This window comes from Neovison vison, chromosome 7 (assembly GCF_020171115.1).
Source record: "Neovison vison isolate M4711 chromosome 7, ASM_NN_V1, whole genome shotgun sequence".
NCBI classification, from domain to species: domain Eukaryota; kingdom Metazoa; phylum Chordata; class Mammalia; order Carnivora; family Mustelidae; genus Neogale; species Neogale vison.
The window spans coordinates 17,914,461-17,939,031 of record NC_058097.1 but is presented as its reverse complement, the minus strand read 5'-3'; the positions used below and the strand labels follow the sequence as shown (position 1 = coordinate 17,939,031).

Sequence of the window (24,571 nt, the reverse complement as noted above, 5' to 3'; positions counted from 1 at the left end):
GGGCTTTCCAGAGCCAAATCCATGGTTGCGAGAACAGAACTCTTCCTGAACTCCAGCCCAGGAGGGTCCCTAATTCTCCCTATCTCCCTGAGACGGCATGCGTGACAAGCACAGGTTAGGAAGTCTCGAGTCCTGTTGTCTGAGAAAAGACTTTTCCCTGGAGGGTTCCTGGGATTCAGTCACAAGGGATAAGCCCACTAGACTGTGATGGATCCAAAGCAGGCCAGAGCTACTGTGGAGCCACAAGGAAAGAGAAAAACATAAACAATCTGTAACAGTAAACAAGCCTTTCATGATTGAAGAAACCCAACTCACCAAACAAACCACCAGCAACTACATGACATAGTGTCAGACTTTCTGGTTTATTTATGAACATTTATCAGATATTCCAGAACCCTCCCTATCTCCTCTCTGCCAAGTCACAGGCCCTTTTGCCCCAGGTCAACAGCCCCTGAGAGCTTACCTAATGAACAACCCCTCCTCCCTGCCAGGGAAGGGGCAGCCTAGAGGCTGGAAGGGCCTGGTCACACGGGAAGGACAGGTGCGGATCCCTGAGGGATGACTGGATGCCCTCACCGTTCCTGAGATGCCCTAGCCCAGGAAGGGCATGAAAACAAGGCTTCTTGTCATTTTTCCTCAGGCCGAGGAACCAGCCAAGCTGGGTTCTTGCCATGCTTCCTCACCTAGTTAGGACCACCAATCGGCGAAGGCAGCCTCCAAGTCAAGCTCTGGCTGGCTCTGCTTCCCAGCGTGACTGCGCAGAGAGCGGGGGCAGCTCCAGCCCGCTTCACTGTGCTGGCCCTCAGCTACATCAGCACCCTGCAAGTGTGAGGAGTAGATGAGCAGTGGAGGGGGCGTTTTCCTAGGGCCACCTTGGGCTTCACCTGGGCCCTGCCCAAGTTCACTGGTGAAATGAAAGATACTGTCTGAGCTCCGGCCGAGCCCTCCCACCTCAGCTTCTGGTCCCCCCTGCCCCTGGCCCCTCCGCCCCGGGGCAGGGAGCCCACGCGCAGGCTCACAGGTTATTCCGCTGGAGCGCCTCACAGAGGTTCTGGTTGGCGTCAGGTTCTTCCGTCAGCACCTCCACAGCCTCCCACTCCCCGGATCTGCTTGACCTTTTGATGGCATCCACCACACTCTGCATGTACAGCCCATCCTCGAACGAGGCGGCCATCGAGACAGGGGTGTGGTCCCAGGTGCGGCGGTCCCCCTGCCCCTGAAAGGACTGGCGCAGGGCCTGCACCATGTAGACCATGCCCTTCAAGTAGAGCAGCGGGACATCCTGGGGCCCCTGCTCGGGCAGCCCTGCCCCCACGGCCAGCGAGTCCCTCAAGAGCAGCTCCTCGTGCGTGGCAGAGTTCTTCTGCCCGTAGAGGTCCGCTCCTCGGGCAACGAGGCGTCCTGCAGAGCCCACCACCATGACCTCGTGCACAAAGGCGCCTGGCATGTTGAAGTTAAGTGTTACTGTGCTGCACACCCCCCCGCCCATGAGCATCTGGAAGAAGCAGAAGTCGTCACTGGTGACATGGCGGATGCCACGGATGGCTGCGTTCTGCCTCACGAAAGTCTTGAGCAGCCCGTGTACTTTCTCGGCTCTCCGGCCGGTCAGGTGGGTCAGCAGGTCCACAATGTAGGTGCCCATGGTGTGCAGGCCCCCGCCGCCCATGAGCTCGTCACAGATCCAGCCATAGTTGGGGCTGAGCAGGCTGCCTGAGTAGATGCGGGCATCGCAGATCATTACTGCACCCACGTAGTGCTCCGCGATCAGCTGCTTCATGCGCACAAAGGCGGGCAGGAAGCGCAGCACGTTCCCCACCAGGCTCATCAGCTGTGGGTAGTAGCGTGAGGCGGTCACCATCCGGAAGGCATCCACTGAGGTTGCTGCCTTCTCACAAACCACATTCTTCCCAATACCTACGAACAAAACACACCAGAAAATCTCAAAGTTCCAAGAGATTTACATTGGGGGGAAAATCTTTTCCTGAAGGCACATGAGCTCTGAAAGCCTCCTATTATCAGATGGTGGCTTGGGACAAGAGGAAAGGTGATGGCCTGGATAAAAATGGTACACTGGGACTGGGACTGAAGAACAAGTTATAGGCTGGAGAAAGACAAGTAAATTCTTAAGGGAAAATGAAAGTAAAGGCAGAAGGTGCAAACCAGGAATCGGAAATAAACAGAGGCGGTATGGTGGGTAATTTACATGCCAACCTGGTTAGGCTGTGGTGTCCAGCAAAAACCAATCTGGACACTGTTGGGAAGGGGTGTGTGTGTGTGTGTGTGTGTGTGTGTGTGTGTGTAGCATTTAAATCTGGACACTGTTGGGAAGGGGTGTGTGTGTGTGTGTGTTTTTAGCATTTAAACCAGTAGATTTTGAGTACATCAGATCACCCTCCACAATCTGAGTGGGCCTCAAAATCAGTTGAAGGTCTTAGGCAAAAAGACTGAGGCTCCATGGAGAGGAAGGAATTCTGCCTCCAGACTCAATTCTGCAACATCAGCTGTTGCTGGAATTTCCATCCTCTTGTCCTGCTCTGTAGATTTCAGATCTGTCAGCTCCTACAATCACATGAGCTGATTCCTTAAAATAAATTTCTCCCTCTCTCTGTATACCTTCATTGGTCCTGTTTCTCTGGAGATCACTGCCTAATATATGTGGGCTGGACAGATGGACATGCCTATGTACTTTCCTACATTTATTAGATCAGCTCGGGGCAAAAGTATCTAATCTCTATTCTAGGGGACAGGCTTTGCCCTCTCAGTTTTAACTGCAGAAAGATTGTTCCAAAGATTGTTCTCTGAAAACACTGGTCCAACAAGTTAGTGTAGTCAAAAGGTCAGAAAATGTTTGGTCGGCTCTAGTAGCAAGAGAAAGGGAGTAAAAATATTCCTTCTGCCCTAATGACTGCTCTGATTATACTATAGCTGGGATGTACAGAGAGAGCAAAACAAGGCTAAAAAAAGGCCTGGAGAGAGCGAGCTAGAAGACTGAGCAGCTTCCATATTAGGAAGCAGAAAGAATCAATACTCTTCCATCTGTTAAGATGAAAGCTCATGAGGGTATGAGTAGTCACAAGACACCAACTTGGGGTGGTTCGAATGGAAGTCCTATGTTAATACCTCCACAGATGCAGGGTTGGGGGCAAAGCAAAGGGGAGGTCCTTGCACTCAGGTCTGGGAGGAGGGCACCCTACAAGAAGAGTAGCACCTGACTGTTATTATCATCTGCTCCTAAGTCTCCAAAACTTCCCTACATACATGGATTTTAGGGTTAGGGACTGGAGAATCACAATCTTGGGTGACAATCTGGCCACGTGGCTACAGAACATGAACGGCTGATCAGGGAAATAATGAGGAAATTAGATTCTCAGACACAAACACCCCATCTGAGGGCTGCAGCTCTGACCAACCCAGAAACTACTTCTAACTTATTCATGGCAGGGATTGAGTGGACACTGCAGCATGGAGCAGAGGGGAGACAGGGCGGGGGGAAAAGAACTTTTGTGGCTGCTGGGAGTTTGGTGATGATAAAACCAGGATAAGGAACCTCCGTTGCAGGTTAAGAGAGGTCAGGGAAGGAGGAGAGACCTCCCATCTTGAGCCTGAACAACAGGAATGCTTTTGAACGCAGGATTGCATAGTATTATCTGTATGGGAGTTAAAGGCCATCATGAGTTAAACAGGTTCCTGCAGGTCAACTACACATGATCTTTAACTTTAGAGAACCTGGGTTGCCCTGAAAGACATATTTATTCAAGTTATCTAGCATTCCTGCTAGGAAGTCAAAGGAGAGATTAGAGAAGCTAGGGACTGCTTTTTCTTAACAGGGAGTGGGAAAAGCATGGATGCTGAATGCTTATTAGTTCACATTTTTTGGAGTGTGAATAAATTTCAAGCTATAACCCTTTCTCCAGCTCATATTCCCAGATTTCCCAGGACTGAGGTGCCAGTGAACAGCAGAGGCCCAGTGAGGCTGCCCCAGAGTATCTCTTTGTTCCCTATTAACACAGCACCGGTTCAGAGCTCTAGTACCACGGCACCCTGGTTAGCCCATCTAGAGACATGGGACTAGAGAAAGGAGACTTCAAACACTAGGCAGAGAAGTAGCTCAGGAAGAGCACCACTTTTCCGTGCTCCCTAAATCCAGGAAGTCTACTTTGGTGACGGTGGTAGGGGGTAGGTGTACAAAAACGTTTCTGCTACTAGAAAAACAAAGCTGAAAGCCACAAGACTGAATGACTTCTCTTTCTCAGGTCTCTGGCCCTGCTAGCCCCCTAGGTCACACCAGACTGGGGGTACAAGAGCAGAATTTTTTTTTTTTTTAAAGATTTTATTTATTTATTTGACAGACAGAGATCACAAGTAGGCAGAGAAGCAGGCAGATAGAGAGGAAGGGAAGCAGACCCCCTGCTGAGCAGAGAGCCCGATGTGGGACTCAATCCCAGGACCCTGGGATCATGACCCGAGCCGAAGGCAGCGGCTTAACCCACTGAGCTACCCAGGCGCCCCTACATGAGCAGAATTTGTGTGTCAGGCCCTGTGCTATGCCCTGGGGACACAGCACTGGGTTTGGTCTTTACTTTCAGAGGACTTAAGGTTTAGTGGGAGAGGTAGCTATTAATCAGATTACCATATAAATACATGTAGAACTGTACTTGTGATAAATGCAGTGAAGATGAAATAAATGGTAAAATGAGAACATATACCAGGAACCTGAACTTGACTGGGCAGGGAATCAGAGAAGACGTCCCCAGGGACCAGGATTCCAGAGATTAAATTATTTGGGCTCTTTGAAGAACAGTATCTCTTTATCTCACAAGTCCATAGGAAAGGGTTGGCAAATTCAGTGTTTTTCTAATGAAGCACACTAGTGCCAAGAACTGGGCACAGAAACCTACCTTTTAGTGACAGATTTAAGAAAACATTCAACTGTGGCAAAAATGTTGGGGCATTTTGCAGACTAGAATACATTTTTCCGAACCACTTCTAAACTGAGAAATAAAACATGTTAGGGTCCCTCCCTCTCCTTTAAGGAACTCATGGAAAAGCTTTAAGGATAACACTGAAGGCAAAAGAAGATGGGGAAAAAAAAAAAAAAGTAGAAAATAAAATGCCACAAAAAGAGCTGTGATAAGAAAAGGACACCTCCGGAGGCTAAGTCCAAGAGTGAATTTTAGAAAACCATCAGTAAGAGCAAGGGCAAGAAACAATCTTTATGGGGGCACCTGGTGGCTCAGTTGGCTAAGTGTCTGCCTTCGGCTCAGGTCATGCTCCCAGGGTCCTGGGATCGAGCCCTGTTTCAGGCTCCCTGCTCAGTGAAAGTTGGCTTCTCCCTCTCCCTCTCCTGCTCCCCCTCCTGGCTAGTGCTCTCTTGCTCACTCTCTCTCTCTCTCAAACAAACTGAGGAAAATGTAATTCTTCCTACACCACTAAGACTTAATGAGATGTAACCCTAGTGTTTCTGGGCTTTGGTTTCTTTCACTGAAAAGGAAGACGCTGGATTAGGTCAGTGGTTCTCAAGTCTTTAGTGTGTGTCAGAATCACCTAGAAGGCTTCTTCAAACACAACTGCTAGGCTTCACCCACAGAGATTCAGAAGGTCTGGGATGCGCACTGAGAATCTGGATTTATAACAAGTTTCCACATGATGCTGAAGGTGCAGGTCTGAGAATCACATTCTGAGAACACTGGCCTGGAGGTTCTCTTCATAGAGGCCACAGGCTTGAAATTTCTATGATTTTATGCATGTGAATGCCAGGAGAAAATACAGTCCTACTGGCCAGCATGAAAAATTTTAGAAGAATATACAGTCTGTCATATGTCCCCCCTGCAATGTAACTATGTACAACGTGGGGCTCCAACTCACGACCCCAAGATCAAGAGTCGAATGCTCTACCGACTGAGCCAGCAAGGTGCCCCATCATCATACACGTCTTCACAGATGCAAATCTCTACTGGTATTTTTCAGTCTCTAAGATTTATCTTTTATAATGCTTAGCATAGTATAATGCAAGGAGGACCCTTAACTAAATAGAGTCTTTAGGGGCGCCTAGGTGGCTCAGTGGGTTAAGCCGCTGCCTTCAGCTCAGGTCATGATCTCAGGGTCCTGGGATCGAGTCCCACATCCGGCTCTCTGCTCAGCAGGGAGCCTGCTTCCTCCTCTCTCTCTCTGCCTGCCTCTCTGCCTACTTGTGATCTCTCTCTGTCAAATAAATTAAAATTAAAAAAAATAGAGTATCATTTATTTATTTAATAAGATTTTATTTATTTGACAGACAGAGATCACAAGTAGGCAGGGAGGCAGGCAGAGAGAGGAGGAAGCAGGCTCCTCGCTGAGCAGAGAGCCCGATGCGGGGCTTGATCCCAGTACCCTGGGATCATGACCTGAGCGGAAGGCAGAGGCTTTAACCCACTGAGCCACCCAGAGGTCCCTAAATAGAGTCTTTAGATGATTGTGGTAAGTTTCTCACAGGTTCAAGATCTGATCAGATCAGATGTGATCTAGAATTAAGAGTATGTCAATAGCTATATAGCTAATAATTATATCACTTTCCCCCAGTTTAAAAAAAAAGACTTGAGGGGGCACCTGGGTGGCTCAGTCATTAAGCGTCTGCCTTCAGCTTGGGTCATGATCCCAAGGTCCTGGGATTGAGCCCCGCCTCGGAATCTTTACTCAGCAGGAAGCCTGCTTCTCCCTCTCCTACTCCCCCTGCTTATGTTCCCTTTCTCTTCCGGTTTCTCTCCGTCAAATAATGAATAAAATCTAAAACCAAACCAAACCAAACCAAACCAAAAAACTGAGGATTGTTCTCTGTCTTCTCTGCCCTGGAAGCAGCTCTCCTGCCACAGCCCCTCAACCCCTGAAAATGTCCGCCTGAGCAAGGGTGGCTCCAACTCCTTCTTGGTCAGGCGCACCTCTCAGGTGTTGAGCCAATCACTGTCTGCACTAGCCACTGGAGACACTGACAGATGAGAGCCTCGGCAGCTTGGCAGCCCCACATCCCCTGACCTTACTTATTCCTAGCCACAGCTTCTGAACCAGCGCTGTTTCAAGGGGGATCAACATAGAAGTCAAATTCACCAGGGCTGGGGCTGCCACGGTAGGGGTGGCTGGCTCTGGGGATGGAACCGGGACTCTGTCTGGGAGCCTCATCATTGGTTATACCAGGAACCCCTCTCTGAAGCAACAGCTCTTCTCCTACCCCATTCTGGGTTTTGCCTTCTTGGGGGGCCTTGGGGCTCTTCTGCACAATGGTGACTTTTCTCATCCTCTTCACCATGTGAGGAGCCTTCTCCACTTCCTATGTCTCACCTACTCTGTACACTCCTTTTCCTATATCTACCCAGGTGCCACCTAGGCTCCCCTATTTATTTATTTATTTGTTTGTTTACTTATTTTTAAAATGAATTTGGGACACCTAGGTGGCTCAGTGGGTTAAGCCCCTGCCTTCAGCTCGGGTCATGATCTCAGGGTCCTGGTCCCCTGCTCGGTGGGGAGCCTGCTTCCCCTGCCCCGCCTGCCTCTCTGCCTACTTGTGATCTCTGCCTGTCAAATAAATGAATAAAATCTTGGAAAAAAAGAAATAATTAAAAAATGATTTTAAAAATAAAATGAATTTAACTTAGGGGCAACTGACTGGCTCAGTTGGAAGAGCATACAACTCTTTTTTTTTTAAGATTTTATTTATTTGAGACAGAGAGATCATAAGTAGGCAGAGAAGCAGGCAGAGAGAGTACTTAAGTGAGAATTCTCAATTTAAACAAAAGGAAAAGGGGGGGGCACCTGGGTGGCTCAGTGGGTTGAGCCTCTGCCTTTGGCTCAAGTCACGATCTCTGGGTCCTGAGATCCATCCCAGCGTGAGGATTTCTGCTCAGCAGGGAGCCTGCCCCCCCACCCGCCCCGCCCTTCCCTGCCCCACCTCTCTGCCTACTTGTGATCTAATAAATAAATAAAATCTTAAAAAAAAAAAAAAAAAAAAAGAAAGGGGGGCACCTGGTTGGCTCAGTCGTTAGGCATCTGTCTTCAGCTCAGGTCATGGTCCTGGGGTCCTGGGATGGAGTTCCATGTCTGGCTCTCTGCTCAGCTGGAAGCCTGCTTCTCCCTCTCCCACTCCCCCTGCTTATGTTCCCGCTCTCGCTGTCTCTCTCTCTGCTAAATAAATAAATAAAATCTTTTTTTAAAAAAATGATTTTATTTATTTATCTGAGAGAGAGAGAGCGAGCGAGCATGAGAGGAGAGAGATCAGCAGGAGAAGCAGGCTCCCCGCCGAGCAGGGAGTCCCATGTGGGACTCCATCCCAGGACTCCAGGATCATGACCCGAGCCGAAGGCAGTCGCCCAACCAACTGAGCCACCCAGGTGCCCAATAAATAAAATCTTAAAAAAAAAAAAAACTGAGGGGCACCTGGGTGGCACAGTCACTTAAATGTGGGACTCTCGATTTCAGATCCAGTCATGATCTAATGGCTCATGAGATTGAGTCCTGTGTAGGGCTTTGTGCTCAGCAGGGAGTCTGTTTGGGATTCTGTCTCCCTCTGGCCCTACCCCCACCCCCATGCTCTCCCATGCACGCTCTTTCTCTCTCTCAAATAAATGAACAAATCTTTTTTTTTTTTTTAAAAGATTTTATTTACTTATTTGACACAGAGAGAGAGAGATCACAAATAGGCGGGGGGGGGGGGGAAGCAGGCTCCCTGCTGAGCAGATTCCTGATGCGGGTCTCAATCCCAGGACCCCCGAGAACATGATCTGAGCCAAAGGCAGAGGCTTAATCACCCACTTACCACTACTTAATCACCCAGGTACCCCAATAAATGAACAAATCTTAAAAACAAAATGGTGAAAGGACACAGGGAGTGAACTTCGTGGTTACAATATGCTCAGCAACTCCTCTGGGGTTTGAGTGGGCAGTACCTGAAGGGAGCTCGCATGAGCTCTCCAAGACCCACCAACCTGGCCCTGGGACTGCGTGCCTACAACAGAGCAAGGACTCTCATTCACACCCTTATCTCCTACGACAGAGCTGCAGAGAGAGAAGACAGAAGACAGATGACGCTGGTTCACCAAGGGCTGAAACAGAAGATCCCAGAAGTCTCTGGTCATCCCTGTCCTTCCTGTTTATATGAAAATCAAGTCCAGCGTTTTCCTGTACCACAAACCAGAAAACACAGGCCTTTGGCCAAAGAACCCTGGAGTGTCCTCTTTCTTCCTATGTAGCTTGGCAATAGTTTCTGGGGGTCCCTAAATTCTAAGAAGACCGAGAGCCTCTACTACTCTGCCTCTGGATACACCTGGCTTCACCAGCCTGCATTCGTGCTATGGGGATGGCAAGCAATCAAACGGCCACAGTAGCTTGATCCCCTGGCACTAGCCCTCTGTTAAAGGGTTGGCTTAGGCCGACTTCCAAACTAAATCTGAAAGTCATTACCTGCCCTCCTAAGAATCTAGTATCTACACATATCCTTAGACACTGCTCTCTGAAAAAGACAAACCATCTACAATATTTGGCCAAAATATACATGCCCCCAAATTAACCACCAGACTCACATTCTTGCAAACTCCAATGACCGTTTATCTTTACCAACACACTGGGCCAGAGATGACAGACCTTCTTTTCTCCTCAGAACAAGGGAGACAAGTAGCAGAGGCTTGGATTCTCCACCATGGTAGTGGACAGGAGGAGTGGTCAAGCCTCATGGCATACGAGCCCCTGGGCCCCAAGATCACTGACTGCATCAGGGAAATATTTCGTTCCTACCACTTTACATAACACAACTTCCCTGTCAATTAATTATATGCTACTTGAATTGTGACCCAAGTCTTTTCTCATCTACTTTGTAACATATGTGATCTCTAGTCTCTTCAATTGAACTGTAAAATCTGAAGTCAGGCAGGGCTCTGATTCAACACTGCTGTGAATGTACAGAAAGACATCAGGACAGTGCCTGTGTAGGCAGTGCCTGAGAAGGCAGTGTGTTAAAAAAAAAAAAAGTAACTGCTGGATAAATATTTACTGGCTTGTTTTCCTATTCAATTAGATTCTGATTTACATAAGAAAAAGAGAAAAGTCACCTACAGTTGACAGGGAAGAGTAGCCCAAAAGCAACTGCAGGAGAACAGCTCAGGAAGCTCTGCCCTGTCTACTGCTTCCCAAAGAGGCAGAGATGTGAGCAGACAGCCCTGTGGACCCTGTCAGAGAGCCTCCCTGCCTTCCCACACACAAGATTGCAAAATGCGGCAGGAAGGGTGTGCACTTGATCTAGCGAAGGACTGACAAAACATGGGAAATGGCAGCCTTGCTACACACCTTCCTGTCCTCTCTGTGGTGCTCTGTGCCACGGAAATGGAAGAACAAACACATCAGTTACAATCCGTTTCCTACTGCCCAAGTCTTTGAACTCTGACTTCAAACAGGCCAACCTGACATCGCATGAAATGTCTGTGTGCTGCCAAAGCGAGTACCACATTGCACGGCATGTAATGATCTCCAGCCCCTGTGAGAGGCCAACTCTTAAGACGTTTGCTTCATTTTTGTTCAGGGAGTTACTTATGGAGGTGAGGAAGGCTGGAGTATTTCTTCCCACAGCTGTAGTACGCCCCCAGTGTGCCCTCCCCAGCACAGAGGAGAGCAGTGACATACGAGGACCACCCAGAGGGAGACACAACCTGCCCTTGCTACAGCCTGACTGTCCATACCTAGAGCCTTCACAGATATCTGCCGGGTCAGTGGAGGGGGGATATTGATGCACACAAGATCCACGTCTTGATGTAGCAAGACATCATCGGTCCGGCTGGTGTAGAAGGTGATGTTCATCTCCTCGGCAAGCTGCTTTGCCTCCTCCTCAGTCTTCCCCCACAGGGCCTCCACGGTGAACCCTTCCGCCCTCAGCAGTGGGACCAGAACCCGGGCGGAGCTGCCGGTCCCAAACACGCCCACTCCTGGGAGCATCTTCATGCCGGTTTCTCTGTTCACCAACTCATCTCCTCACAAGAGCCTCCAGCATGAATACGAACTTCCCACAGTCCTGGTCAAACATGGCTCCTGGAACAGCAAGCATTATACTGGCTATTAGTGGACGGCACCCTCAGCTGAGGCTACCTTCTGGACTTATTCGGAAGCAACAAGTTCTCTGCCACAAAAGCACAAATGAAACACTGCTCTAGAATGAAAAGCTGCAAACCTTTCCCCACAGACTTAAGGATATCAGCAATATCCATCTACTGGCAGAAGGAAGAACGAAAAATGAGGAAAGCTGAGTTCAAATCTTTCTTCTGTTCTGTTTATGTTTTGTGTTTTGTGTGACTCTGGTCTAATCATTTATCCATCAGGGCCATAACTGTAAAAGTTCATGAAGCTATGATATTATATTGGGAAAGGAAAAGATGGGAAACAAAAACCAGTACAAGCTGGAAGAGAACTACCTAGGAACTACACAGATTATAACTTAAAAATTTATGGTAGCATAGAAAAGTATTCATTATAAACAAAAAATAACAATAATAACAACAAATGATTTCAACTACCAAACTGGCAACAATAAGTTTACCATGTTATTTTTTGTATAAAGACATTTTTATATAAAGACTCTACCACTGGGGCGCCTGGGTGACTCAGTTTTTAAGTGTCTGCCTTCAGCTCAGGTCATGATCCTGGGGTCCTGGGATCAAGCCCCGAGTCGGGCTCCTTGTTCAGCAGAGGGTCTGCTTCTCATCCCTCTGCCACTCTCCCTAGCTTGTGTGCATGCTCACTCTCTCTCTCTCTCTAATAAATAAATAAATAAATAAAATCTTAAAAAAGAAAAAAAGAAAGAAAGAACAAAACTAAACAAAAGTCTGGACACCGAGGAGGGCATGTGATGTAATGAGCACTGGGTATTGAGTCGCAGGCCTGTACCTCTGAAGCCAATAATATAGTACATGTTAATTAACTGAATTTAAATGAAAAAAGTTTTAAAAACTTAACAACAAAACAAAACAACAACAACACACCTAAAGAAAAATCATCCTGGAAACCAAGATGAGATTTGGGTATGCTCAGGGTACCTGGTTTCCCCCTACAGCAGCCCATCTACTAACCCAGTGGTCCCAACTCTGGCTGTGTATTAGGTACTGGTAACTCCAGACCCACTGAGTCAGAGTAGAGGGATGAGGCTGTGTCACTATCAATTTCTTTTCAAGTTAAATTCTTTTTTTGGTGATAAAATACACATAAGATTTACCATCTTAACCACTTGTAAGTGTACAGGTTCAGTGATACGAAGTACGCTCATATGGAACAACTGTTAACCACCATCTACCTCCAAAACTCTTCATCTTGCAAAACTGAAACTCTGTACCCATGAAACACCAACTCCTCATCCCAATCCCTCTCGTCACCCCTGGCAACCACCATTCTACTTTCTTGTTGTTTTAAAAGTATATATATATTACTCTAGGTACTTTGCAGAAGGGGAATCATATAGAATTTGTCTTTTTGTGGTTGGCTTATTTCACTTAGTGTAATGTCCTCCAATTTCATCTATGTTGAAGCATGTGTCAGAATTTCCTCACCTTTTAAGATCAAATAATATTCCATTCCATGTATATACCATATTTTGCTTAACTATTCATCTGTACACAGACAATTGGCTTGCTCTCATGTTTTGGCTATTGGAAATAATGTTACTATGAACATGGATGTTTGAATCTCTCTTCAGGAACCCCCCGCCCCAAGACTCTGCTTTCAATTCTTTTGGGTTTATACCGGGATATATAATTGCTAGATCATATGGTAGATTCTTAATATATTTTTTAAGATTTTATTTGTTTATTTGACAGAGAGAGAGATCACAAGTAGGCAGAGAGGCAGGCAGAGAGAGAGGTGGAAGCAGGCTTCTTGCTGAGCAGAGAGCCTGATGCGGGACTCAATCCCAGGACCCTGAGATCATGACCTGAGCCAAAAGCAGAGGCTTAACCTACTGAGCCACCCAGGTACCCCATATTTTTAATATTTTTTAAAAAATATTTTATTTGTCAGAGAGCGATCAAGCGTGCACAAGCAGGGGGAGCAGCAGACAGAGGGAGAAGCAGGCTCCCTGCTGAGCAGGGACCCTGATGTGGGATTCCATCCCAGGACCCTGGGATCATGACCTGAGCTGAAGACAGATGTTTAATCAACTGAGCCACCGAGGTGCCCCCCTATAGTAGATTTTTAATTTTTTGAGGAACCACCAAACTGTTTTCTAGTGGGTCTGTACCATTTACTTTATTTTATTTTTTTAAAGATTTTATTTATTTATTTGACAAAGATCACAAGAGGCAGGCAGAGAGGGAGGGGTGGAAGTAGGCTCCCCGCTGTGCAGAGAGCCCGATGTGAGGCTCAATCCCAGGACCTTGAGATCATGACCTGAGCTGAAGGCAGAGTTAACCCACTGAGCCACCCAGGCACTCCGCTTTTTTTTTTTTTAAAGATTTATTCATTTATTTTAGAGAGAGAGAGAGTGTGCAGGAGGAGGGACAGAGGGAGAGATGGGGAGAGAAGCAGAATAACCACTGAGTGAGGAAGCTGATGTTAGGCTTGATCCCACAATACTGAGTTCATGACCTGAGCTGAAATCACGAGTTAGATGCTCAACCGACTGAGCCACTCAGGTACCTCTGGAATTGTTTTCTTAATTTCATATTCAGGTTGATCATCTCTTTTGCTTCTAGTGTAGATACAAATGTACTATGTAAACTACATGTTTATCCTAGGGGTTGGTTTTCCAGTACAGCCTGCTTGGCCCTACCTGAAGGACACCTGTGCTTTTGTGAACCAATGAAATAAGTATGAGTTGGGCTGCCTCTAATTCCAGATCCCTATCAGCTTCCTGGCCTTGTGCCCCTACTCTCTGGGACTGTAGATCTTGGCTTGCCCCCTACACTCTACTGTTGGGTTTTATCTCAGTCATCATTCTTTCTAATAATGATGAATAATGTCTATAGACTCTCAGCTGTTTTCTTCCTCTTTGCTGATAAATCTGCCCTTACAGACTTCCTGTATGGCTAGAAACAGGTCACAGAGTATCTTTATAATTATCATGTCCTGGACTTCTTCAGCTATTGTGGTCACCTTCTGCATTTGCAGTTTTGTTTTTGCTTTGTTGTTGTTTTGGCTACTTACATATCATTAATATCCTGGGAGCTTGAAGTTTCTGCATAAGTGGGTCATTCATTACCATCAACTTTAAGGGCCAGAGGAATGACACAACCACTATAAATAAGGACATCCATGTTCTCTCTAAATTCATGCCCAGGGCAAACTTCCTCCTCTCTCCCATCTCATTTCTTTATGCTCTAGTTATATTTGGGTGTATGTATGCATTGGTGGCTTAAAATAACAGAATGGATTAGAAGACAATTTAATAACCTCTGTTTTACTGACAGTGACTTAAAGGGTAGCTTCACCAATACCCATAAACGGGCATCAGCTGGCCTCTGAGGAAGCCAGATGGCATGAAGCTAGGCAGGCTTGATCACTAGGTATTTCCTGTTCAAGCAGGCAGAGCTGGTTTCCCTTATTTCAGTGACTACCCTTTCTAACCTCTAAAATTTCCCTACTCCCTGCCTTTAACATCGTTACATATATACCTTTTGGGTTCTCCAGAGATCTCCATCAAGTCAGCCCTGCCTAGTTCACATGCACCCTGATCAGGAATGAAGGACTTTGCAAGGCTGTGGGGAAGACAGCACAGAGGTGAGATGCATGGAATCAGCAGTCACTTTGCCTGGCTCAAGTCCTGGCTCTACCACTTACCAGCTAGGTAACCTCAGGTAAGTTTTTAAATCATCACGCTTCTGTTTCCTCAACTGTAAAATGGGACAGTTGAATCTACCTGATACGGGAGTTAAAGATTAAATGAGTTAATATTTGTGAAGCTTTTATAACAGGGCTTGGCCCATAGTTAAGTCTCTGCACACATCATTTTAGAAAAGATTTCTCCAACTTCAAAAGCCGTGTAGGAACATAAAGAATATTCTGAGCTATGGGATGCCTGGGTGGCTCAGTTGGTTGGACAACTGCTTTCGGCTCAGGTCATGATCCTGGAGTTCCGGGATCGAGTCCCGCATCGGACTCCCAGCTCCATGGGGAGTCTGCTTCACCCTCTGACCTTCTCCTTGCTCATGCTCTCTCTCAAATAAATAAATAAAATCTTAAAAAAAAAAAAGAATATTCTGAGCTAAAATGCAGTGAAGTACGATAGTGTAACATACAGTACATCTAAGTCCACACAATCCCGTTCTGCAGATGACGATACAGAAGCTCAGAGAGGCTAGGTAACCTTTCTAGGGTTCTGCAGCTGGCTGTATGTGACCGAACGGCCATAACCAGCTGTGAAACCCTGGGCAGGCTACTTAGCTCCCCTGACCCTCTGCAAAAACACAAGTTTTATATGTGTGGGACAACTCTTCTTTCATTCTTTTGTGCTAAAACATGAGCCAGGAAAGTTCATCCTGTTGTCTGGCTTGGCAAGTGCTCGCCCCAGATCCACCACTCAAACCAGTGCTGATTGTTCATACATCACGCCTTTACTGAGGGCCCAATGGGAAGGCTGTGGAGACAAAAGAATGAAAAAGAGCCCAGATTTTGGGGGCAAAAGGTCAGAAAGGTGTGCAGGAGCCAGAGCTGGTGGCACCAAGCACTAATCTTAGGAATTTGGGCTTTCATAGGTGGGTATGCTTAAATGCTGGTGTGCCCCACCTTTCCCACCTATCCCCTCTTGGCCCTGCTCTCTCAGGAGTCATAAGGCCAACTTCTAAGGCTCCATGCTATGGGTTCACCCAATGGGAAGCACCAGGAGGAGATCAGAGAGCAGGCAGAGAGATAAATGGATGGAAGGATCCATCCATTCTCTGCCTTCTCTCTACCAGGATGTGGTTCTGGCAGGGCCTGTGTTCCTTGACAGGGTCACAGTACCTACTAAGGACCCCTCTCCTATAGCAATAGCTTTACTGGTTCTGGTATCCGTACCCTCTTCCCACTGTGCTAAAGGCGGTAACACTGACTACTAGCGGTAGCCAGTTCCTGGGTGCCCCACCATCCCTAGTAGGTTTGTTTCCTTCACTGTTCACACCACTGTAAATAGCCCCTTCATTAAAGACTTTTCAGTGAACCCTTTTAGTGTGCTGCCTGGACTCTAACATAGTAAGCAATTAAGAACCACTCAAAATTTTTAATGAGAATTAGGTAGAAAAGAGTTTAACAGACTGTAGACAAAAAGTCAGTTAGGGTACAAGTAAAAGATAAGGAGGGTTTGATGAAGGGAATGAAATGGAGCAGACTGTGTGCATTTGTCAAACCACTCAGAACTGTAAGAAGAGACTTACTCCCCACCACGGAGGGCAAATCCAAACTACCCCCCTAGAACACAGTCACATCCATTCCTTTATCTATGGCTACTTTTGTAATACAACAGCAAAAGTAGATGACACATCAATCAAACAGTCCACAAAAATAAAAGATATTTACCATCTGGCCCTTTACAGAAAACATTTGCCAATTCCTGCCATATCCCATGCGTTATGAAGCTAGGAGCTCCAAGTGACAAAATGTGGTCATGAAGGTAGCCAGGATTATGATAAAAAGAACATCCTAGGGCGCCTGGGTGGCTCAGTGGGTTAAGCCGCTGCCTTCGGCTCAGGTCATGATCTCAGGGTCCTGGGAGATCCTGGGTCAGGGTCCTGCATCAGGCTCTCTGCTCAGCGGGGAGCCTGCTTCCCTCTCTCTCTCTGCCTGCCTGTCTGTTTACTTAGGATCTCTGTCAAAAAAATAAATAAAATCTTAAAAAAAAAAAAAAAAAAAGAACATCCTACTTCATTGTGTGTGTGAGGAGTCACAGATTCTGGGAATTCTGGTGTTAGTGCATAATGTCAGAGAGGTCATTTATTCGCTAGGCAGCCTGAATAGGAGTCAGATCCTGGGAAGAAGGTATCTATGAATCCTTTCCTACCAGATGCAACACACAGAACAAAAACTTGTATTTCTCAACCTCTCTTGCAAAAAAGATGTATCTTAAGAAGATAAATATAGGGGGCGCCTGGGTGGCTCAGTGGGTTAAAGCATCTGCCTTCAGCTCAGGTCATGATCCCAGGGTCCTGGGATAGAGCCACACATTGGGCTCTCTGCTCAGCAGGGAGCTTGCTTCTTCCGACTCCTGCCTGCCTCTCTGCCTACTTGTGATTTCTGTCTGTCAAATAAACAAATAAAATCTTAAAAAAAAGAAAAAAAGATAAATATAGGAAAAAGGCACCATCTGGTAGAGCTTCTGGTAATGTTTTTTTAAAGGAGGTAATCTCCACTGACAGGGGGTATTTCCCCCTCTATCTGTCTGAAATTCAGACAGTGTGGCTGGAGTTGCCATAGTCAGATGACCACCAGGAGGCAACCTGAGGTTGGAACACAATTTCCTGCAGACATTGGCACAGAGATGGTGAATCACCCTCAAGGAACTCCCAGACAGCCATGTAAAGACATTTGTTACTCACTATAGGTATCTGTCATTCAGTATAGGTAGAGCAACAGAAATCTGTGTGTGGCACAGACAACAGCCATCCTTAACAGGTCCACAGGTAGTGTGCAAGCAGGAGAAGGCTTCCTGGAAGAGAGGATGTAACAGGTCCAAGGTGGTCAGAAAGACAAGAGGTCACTCAACCTCTCCAACACATCCAATGACAAGACCCTCCCTTTATTGTTGGCTTGCTTCTTTTCTGGGGCCATTTCAGTCAGAAAACTACTCTGTAGATGGATCTGAAGTCATTGGTCTTTTTTTTACATTGTGGAATTACCTGTGATGATTCTTTTTTTTCCTAAGATTTATTTCAGAGAAAGAGCGAGTGAGTACAAGTGGGAAGGGCAGAAGGAGAGGAAGAGAATCTTAAAAACACACTCCAGGGACACCTGGGTGGCTCAGTTGGTTGGACGACTGCCTTCGGCTCAGGTCATGATCCCAGAGTCCGGGGATCGAGTCCCGCATTGGGCTTCCAGCTCCATGGGGAGTCTGCTTCTCCCTCTGAACTTCTCCTCGCTCATGCTCTCTCTCTCAAATAAATAAATAAAATCTTTAAAAGAAAAACAAAACAAAACCCCACACTCCAAACTCTAGCATGGAGCCTGACTGGGGTGGGGGCTCAATTTCACCACCATGAGAATTATGACCTGAGCTGAAATCAAGTTAGGACACTTAACCCACTGAGTGACTCAGGCACATCTATCTGTGATGTTTTTTTGTTTTTGTTTAAAGATTTTTATTTATTTGACAGCGAGAGAGCAAGTGCACAAGCAGTGAGAGCAGCTGGCAGAGGGAGAGGCAGGCTCCTCGCTGAGCAGGGAGCCCAATGTGGGGCTCGATTCCAGGACCCTGGGACCATAACCTAAGCTGAAGGTCGACGCTCAACCGACGGAGCCATGCAGGCACCCCTATCTGTGATGTTTCTAATGAAACTTTTCTGTTTCCTTTATACTTCCTAGGTGGTCATAGGTCGTTTGCACAATGGCCACAATAACTACCTTTTTTTCAAGCCATCAGATAGTGAATCACCTCACAATGACTCTGGACTTACTGCTCTGGCCAATGGCATAAGAGCAAAAACCAAGAGGTTTGAAAAATACATGTGTGTGAAGGCTTGCTCTCTTACTGCTCTTGGGTTCTCTTGGGCCATCACTATGTGAATAAGCCTAGGCCATCCTTCTGGATCACAAGAGACATGTGACCAAAGTCATCCTCATTGACACAAAGCCAACTGCCAGTTATACAAGTGAGACCACCCCCAGGCCATCCAGTTCCAGCTGAGCAGACCCAGACCAGAACTACCACCCATATTCCCCAAAAAATCATGAGAAAATCAAATCAGTACATTGTAAACCTTTAACTTACACAAGGTTATATGTCAATTACATCCCCATAAACCCGGGGAGAAAAGAATCATGAGAAATACTTGTTTTCAGCTACTAAATTGTGATGTTTGTTGTAACTGTTTGTTATACAGCAAAGCTTACTGATACACTCCTATACAGACAGAACTCCATAATTCCCTCAGGTCTTCTTCATACTCTTTATCAGAAGAGTAGCCAAGATCAAGGCTGCTCTGGTTTGCCCACTCTTGGGTTTATCAACAATCCCCTGAAATAAGATCCCCCAGAACTAAATGTCATATCCTGAGCATACCCTGCCTTGGCCTTCTTCCTCTGGTTACTATACTCCTATTACGCAGTTCGCCTTCATTATAGACTTTGGACAGCCATGGCATCCTGACACACAGTAGGATCTTTCACATGGCCTAATAAATACTCTGTACTTGTGTCATCAGGTTTTTATAATTTTTAATTGTGGTTAAATACATATTAACAGGGGCGCCTGGGTGGCTCAGTGGGTTGAGCCGCTGCCTCTGGCTCGGGTCATGATCTCAGGGTCCTGGGATCGAGTCCCGCATCGGGCTCTCTGCTCAGCAGGAGGCCTGCTTCCCTTCTGCCTCTCTGCCTATTTGTGATCTCTCTCTGTCAAATAAATAAATAAAATCTTAAAAAAAATACATATTAACATAAAATTTACCATCATAACCATTTTTAAATGTACACTTCGGTGGCACTAAGATCATTCATATTGTTGCACAACCATCCTCACCATTCAACTGCCCAACTCTTTTTACTTTGTAAAACTCAAACTCTGGATCCATTAGACAACACCCTATACCCCTCAACCCCCAGCAACCACCAGTCTACTTTGTCTCTAAGAGTTTACTCTAGGTAGATTACCTCATATAACTGGAATCACATAATACCATACTTTTGTGACTGGCTTATTTTACCTAGTATCAGGTCTTCAAGGGTCACCCATGTTGTAGCATGTGTCAAAATTTCCTTCCCTATTAAGGCTGAATAACATTCCATTGTACATAGACACCACAGTTTGCTTGTCCATTCATCCGTCCATGGACACTTGGGTTGCTTCACATCTTAACCACTGTGAATGTTATGCACATGGGTGTACAAATTAGTTTTTTTGAATCAAAGTTTAAAATTTTCCTCTAATAAATGTCATTTAACTTGGCATGAGAGATCTTGGCATTGAGATCTTTTTGAATATTTATTCACTATTTGTACCAGCTTCCTATCGGTTACAAACCTGATCAGCACTCTATGTCTTCAAGACAAAATAACTAACTTACAATAGTATATTGTTACCAAATGCACATACAGAGTCTGAACTGACCAAATCTCAAGGCCAGCAACCAACTGTTCATAGGTTAGGCACCCAGCACAATTAGTCATCAATAAATTGTTAGATAATGTCCTTTATAAACCATACACCTTTCAGTGTTCACCAGTTGTCTTTCCCTGTGGCCATTTGTTTAATAAAATGTTCTAGTACTTCTCTGAGGAATCATCACTATCAGGCTTACCTGTGACAGTTGGGACAAATGTTGCATGTCGCCCATCTTTGGGCATCTCCCTCTGCTTCATAATGCCTCAAGATTTTACTGAGAGTATATGGGGCTATAGCATGGTCACCTGCTAGTTTTCTCAGACCACAGCGATATAATTCAGATGGATCAGGAGAACAAAGCTGTTCTTTTTTTTTTTTTTTTAAAGATTTTATTTTATTTATTTGACAGAGGGAGATCACAAGTAGGCAGAGAGGCAGGCAGAGAGAGAGAGGAGGAAGCAGGCTCCCTGCTGAGCAGAGAGCCTGATGCAGGACTCGATCCCAGGACCCTGAGATCATGACCTGAGCTGAAGGCAGCGGCTTAACCCACTGAGCCACCCAGGCGCCCAGAACAAAGCTGTTCTGAGAAGTGAGTATTCTACGTTCCCTGACCCTGCTTTTTCCAGACAGGTTCCTCTCCCAACCCCACAGCTAGGTCTTTGATAAAAGGAGGAATATAATAGAGGTATTGAGTAATTCATGTTTTCGCTATCAGATTATTCTCTATTTATCCTAAGTACCTCTTGATATATTTTTAAGAATTCTTTTGGGGGTGTCTGGATGGCTCAGTCGTTGAGCGTCTCCCTTTGGCTTGGGTCAAAATATCTAGGTCCTGGGATCAAGCCCCAAATTGGGCTCCCTCCTCAGCGGGGAGCCTGCTTCTCCCTCTCCCACTCCCCCTGCTTGTGCTCCCTCTCTTGCTGTGTCTCTGTCAAGTGAATAAATAACATCTTAAAAAAAATTTTTTTTTAAATTAACTGCAGGTTTTTTCAAGTGTCATTACTTTTTCTGAGATTGTGTCTCCCTGATCCTATTAGAAGCATCCAGCTCTTCAGAAGCTTGCAGATGGATAGAGTGTGGGTGGTTCCAGCCAAGCTATTTAAAAATGTATCTATAATAGTTTGCCCTGTAACTATTCTTTTTTAAATTACAAATTATGCTTTCTATTTTTCAGCGCCAGGTTTCAAAAAGAGCCATTAGGGATTTCTATAGACAAAGTTACTGCCTTGTAATACTGTCTCTACTCTGCAAGTCACACAAATGCAGTCCAATGATTTTCAGCTGAAGTTTTTTTTTTTCTTTTTTTTTGGTTTGTTTGTTTTTAAAGATTTTACTTATTTGACAGAAAGAGAAAGAGAGCACATAAGCAGGGGGAAGGGCAGACGGGGAGAGAGAAGCAGAGGGAGCAGGAAGTCTGATGTGGGGCTCCATCCCAGGACTCTGGGATCATGACCTGAGCTGAAGGCAGACACGTAGCCAACTAAGCCATTCAAGCGCCCTTCAGCTAAAGTATTAAATCATTAGTTCAGTGGGGGAAAGGAAACTCCTAAAGAAATGGGTGTTTACAAAGTTTCTAGAAAAACATATCAGAACATATATTTTTTTAAAAAAATTTATTTATTTGACAGGGATCACAAGTAGGCAGAGAGAGAAGAGGAAGCAGGCTCCCTGCTAAGCAGAGAGCCCGATGTGGGGCTCGATCCCAAGACCTTGGGATCATGACCTGAGCTGAAGGCAGAGGCTTTAACCCACTGAGCCACCCAGGTGCCCCAATAAATAAAAAATCTTAAAAAAAAAAACAAAAAAACAACTGTATACAAAAAGGTAAAAAATAAAATTAAACAGGTCCAAAGGAAGTAGAAGTGTAAAACATTCAAAACCTCAAACTGCAATTGTGCAACTATCTTATGCTATGTATTCAAGGCATCAACCCAACAGTACGGGTCATAAATACTTCAGCTACCTGGTATTTGTCAAATACTATTAAAATGTTGCAACAGGGGACGCCTGGGTGGCGCAGTTGGTTGGACGACTGCCTCCGGCTCAGGGCGTGATCCTGGAGTCCCGGGATCGAGTCCCACATCAGGCTCCCAGCTCCATGGGGAGTCTGCTTCGCTCTCTGACCTTCTCCTCGCTCATTCTCTCTCTCACTGTCTCTCTCTCTCAAATAAATAAAATAAAAAATCTTTAAAAAAAAAAATTAAAATGTTGCAACATCCAAGGGCCAATTTTCATTCTCATCCCACTTTGATGCTAACGGCAGCAGCATCTGATACAGCATGTTCGAGTCTCTTTGAAACACTCTAACTTCCAGAACACAAATTTCTCCTGTTATTGTCTCTGGCTACTTCTCAATCCACTCTGCTAGCTTCTCCTGATAATGACTGTGGTAACCATGATGATCCTAGTCAGTCTTATGGCTTAAATATATAAGCCATTATATATTTTAAGTCTATTTTCTGAGGACTCCCAAAGGTTTTAGCAAGTCCTCTTTTTTTTTTTTTTTTTTAAAGATTTTGTTTGTTTATTTGACAGAGAGAGATCACAAGTAGGCAGAGAGAGAAAGAGGGGTAAGCAGGCTCCCCACTGAGCAGAGAGCCCAATGTGGGGCTTGATCCCAGAACCCTGCGATCATGACCTGAGCTGAAGGCAGAGGCTTAACCCACTGAGCCACCCAGGCGCCCCGCAAGTCCTCTTTCTTAAGCTTCTGCCTATCAGATACTTCTACTTGGATTTTTTTTTTAAGTAGGCTCCAAACCCCGTGTGGAGCCCAACGCAGGGCTTGAATTCATTACCTTGAGATCAAGACCTGAGCTGACATCAAGAGTCAGATCCTCAACCGACTGAGCCACCCAGGTGCCCCAAATGTTTATATTAATAAGCATCCCAAACTTAAAATGTCCAGAATTAAGCTTCTCGAATCCCCCATCCCCCACCAAACTTGCTCTTCCCACAATGGCTTTATCTCAGAAACTGGTAACACAAAATTTCTAACAGTGCAACTTAAAATCTTGGAGTAATCCTTGATTCTTATTTTTCCTCTCCCACTTCACTTTGACCCATTAACAAATCTTGCTGGCTCTCTACCTTTAAAATATATCCTGAATCCAAGCACTTCCCACGACTCCTGGTTGCTACCACCTCAGTTTAAGTCACAACCACCTCTCTTGCCTACACTATTGCAAAAGCTTAACTGACCTCTCAGATTCTACCCTGTTCCTCTACCCCATAGTGTAACCCAATCTGTTCTCAACATAGCACAGAGAGTGACTCAATTAAAATGTAAGTCAGAGCAAGTCACTCCTCTGCCCAAGCTCTCCACAGGCTTCCCATCTCTCTTGGAATAAGAGCCAAAGTCCTTCCACTGACCTACAAGGACCCAGACAATCTGTCCTCATCCCCTTCTTCTTCTTCTTCTTTTTTTAAGATTTTATTTATTTATTTGAGAGAGAGAGAGAGAGAGAGCATGAGAGGGGAGAAGGTCAGAGGGAGAAGGAGACTCCCCCAAGGAGCTGGGAGCCCGATGTGGGACTTGATACTGGGACTCCAGGATCATGACCTGAGCTGAAGGCAGCTGCTTAACCAACTGAGCCACCCAGGTGCCCCCCTTCTTCTTTTATCTTTCTTACCCTACGTTCTATTTTTCTTCCCCTCGCTCACTCTGCTCCAGCCACATGGTTCACTACTGAATGCATCTCAGACATGCCAGGTATTCTTCAACCTCAGGGCCTTTGTATTTGCAGTTCCCTTTTCTGTACAGATATCCAATTGGCTTACTCTATCTCTCACTTTCTTTAGGCCTGTACTTAATGTTACTGTATGAGAAACAAGTTATTTCCTGTTTGTCTCTCCCAATCACTCCTGCTAGAATGTACTTCTTTCAGACAGGGAATTTTTTGTCTGTTTTATTCATTGTTGTATCCCCAGTGCCCAGAACAAGGCCTGATATATAGTGGCTGCTCAATAAATATTGCTAAAAATTTTCAGATCTTGTTCCTGCATGGTTAGTTAATAAACCAAGATACATATACTGAACTCATCAAAACTGTATAAAATTCAGTGGTGTCTTGTGATTATGTTCCACCAATATTTAATACAGATTACTTGTGTCACTAATCTAAGTAGTTTGGAGTAAAATATGATTAAACAGTTCAGGAAAGAAAATAAGCATATGATAACAGAATAGTTTTGCCTGTCACTTGGGATTAGGAAAATGAGAAGCTACTCAGTCTTAAACTACAACTTGACCTGCTAAGAGGGTGCACCCATTGAACTGTCCCTCCAACTAACATCCCTCCTCTACATAACATGACTCATGCTTACTAGTCAGTTCCACCCCCTTGCAGTCAAGTT

The 24,571-nt window shown here is 45.5% G+C and overlaps 1 protein-coding gene and 1 pseudogene across 3 annotated transcripts in view; one reads left to right on the top strand and one right to left on the bottom strand.

Annotated features, from left to right (window-relative positions):
• Positions 1–343: 343 nt before the first annotated feature.
• GFOD2 (glucose-fructose oxidoreductase domain containing 2) overlaps positions 344–24,571 on the bottom strand; it is a 34,943-nt gene continuing 10,715 nt past the window's right edge. The window contains exons 1-4 of one of the 3 annotated variants that reach the window (XM_044255925.1): positions 19,821–19,839; positions 17,502–17,611; positions 10,695–11,040; positions 344–1,914 (exon numbers count right to left, since the gene is read on the bottom strand). In XM_044255925.1, the coding sequence (XP_044111860.1) occupies positions 1,016–1,914; positions 10,695–10,953 (1,158 nt within the window). In that variant the 5' untranslated portion in view covers positions 10,954–11,040; positions 17,502–17,611; positions 19,821–19,839 and the 3' untranslated portion in view covers positions 344–1,015. Of the gene's footprint in view, positions 1,915–10,694; positions 11,041–17,501; positions 17,612–19,820; positions 19,840–24,571 lie in introns of those variants that run through there. The other 2 variants (XM_044255924.1, XM_044255923.1) reach the window with 2 other exon arrangements.
• Positions 2,188–7,345, top strand: LOC122914614 (annotated as a pseudogene).